Source organism: Phalaenopsis equestris, unplaced genomic scaffold (assembly GCF_001263595.1).
Source record: "Phalaenopsis equestris unplaced genomic scaffold, ASM126359v1 Scaffold000345, whole genome shotgun sequence".
NCBI lineage: Eukaryota > Viridiplantae > Streptophyta > Magnoliopsida > Asparagales > Orchidaceae > Phalaenopsis > Phalaenopsis equestris.
The window spans coordinates 104,679-106,474 of NW_018164787.1; the positions used below are offsets into that span (position 1 = coordinate 104,679).

General features: G+C 34.5%; 1 protein-coding gene across 1 annotated transcript in view; it reads right to left on the reverse strand.

Moving 5' to 3' along the window:
* Positions 1–400: 400 nt before the first annotated feature.
* The window catches only part of LOC110025970 (zinc transporter 2), a 4,178-nt gene continuing 2,782 nt past the window's right edge, over positions 401–1,796 (reverse strand). Inside the window, exons 3-4 of the mRNA XM_020726685.1 lie at positions 1,441–1,576; positions 401–964 (exon numbers count right to left, since the gene is read on the reverse strand). Of these exons, the coding sequence (XP_020582344.1) occupies positions 570–964; positions 1,441–1,576 (531 nt within the window). The 3' untranslated portion in view covers positions 401–569. The remainder of the gene's footprint in view (positions 965–1,440; positions 1,577–1,796) is intronic.

Below are 1,796 nucleotides of genomic sequence, written 5' to 3' on the forward strand. Positions count from 1 at the left end.
TCCTCCATAACTTCGTAAACATATGCAATTTGCTAAATCACGTAAATTTGTGTTTCATTTTGTTTTTATTTTGCGAATTTCTCGTTCTAATTTTTTGCTTCATTGTCGTTAGTTTTTCACAGCAATTTAAAACTTTTAATTAATTTTACTCAAGATTTTTTTTTTTGAAATGAAATTAATCATAAAAGCTTACCCTTATTTAAAACATAACAAAAAAAAAGGATCTATTTTTTCCACATGAATTACACAGGAATTGAAATTGAAAACTACTATGCCGCTAGGCAATGTTTTTCAAAACCCTATTTTCTGTAATTGAAATTTTGAGAAGATATATTATTATTCACATCATATTCAATCCAAAAAATAATAATAAATATTTCTTTGAAGGCTACTATTCCCGTAGTCCAACTCTAATATTTGTTTGGTATGTATTTCCTTTCTATGTATTTCAAATCATTTCAATACAATTAAAGTTTTTAAGCTCTCCAAACACAAGCACAAGCCAAAGAAGCTCCCAACAATCCTTTTCTCCTCTCTTCTAATTCCTCCACTCCCTTAACCCATCCCCATCAAGTATCCCATATCATAACAACAGCAATAACACCAACTCCCACAGTCACAGCCATCCACCGAGTAAGAGGTGTATCTGCGGCGATAGGCCGAAGCGGCTTATAGCCCTTGGAAAGAAGATGATTTATAGAAACATAAATGAAGACTCCACAAGCGAGTCCCATTGAAATGGCATAAATCCAATCCGCCACACGGCCTTCTGTCGTCGCATCTATGATTATGCCTATCGCCACGCCGACAGGACTAGAAATGGCGAATGCGAAGGAGTAAGCTGTGCAAGAGAGTAACGGGCGATTCGGCATCATGCCAAGGAGAGCTATGCCCATTGCAATGGCTGCAAATATCTTGTGGAGGCATACAGTCCACAGTGCTTTCCATGCATCTGCTTTGTTTTCTGCATCATTCATGTTAAGCTCAGTGCTGCAAAGTAGTTATTTTGCAATGCGCTTTAGGTTCATTTAGGATTGATTTCTTTGCTCAATTTATAAATTCTTGTTCTTGTTCTCATAGAAAATGACTAATTTAAAATACCTAAAAAAATATATGTGGGGGTGTTGAATTCAAACCTACACCACTTACTACAATAAAAAACGTAAAACTATATTACCACATGAACGATGATAATTTAAACTTAAATAAAAATATATACATATAATATATTGTTCCTTATTTCAAGCTAAAAACGAGCCAAACACGATTGATCAAATGATTGTTTGTGTTCGGCTCGTTTATAATTCGAGTTTAAAAAATTTGTTCGTGTTTGGCTAGCTTAACCAATGATTTAAGAGCTACTTAAAAAAGCCAAACACGAGTTGTTCACAAAAAAGGAGCTTTTTTTGTCGGTCCTACTCTGAATCATGGATATCTTACCTGCTACACCAATTGCAATTCCCTCAAAAACGGAATGAAAACACAAAGCCACAATCAACAAAATATTATCTCCCAGTGAAGCAGCCTCATAGAGTCCAGACTTCACAGATTGGCCATGAGCATGTACTCCACCATCCTGCAGGAGAACACCATCAGACAAGAAAATTTTGGTAAATTCTATGAAAATTCATTATAACGATTTTTGCAATCAAGTAATTGAATTTTAGTATTTTAAACTATAATCTTATTTGTGTTTAAGGGGTTGTTCGGTTTTTAGGTAGGATTTAGTTTAAACGGGATTTAGTAAATCCTGTAAATCCGAATTTATCAAATCATGGAGTGACTAAATCCCAAAA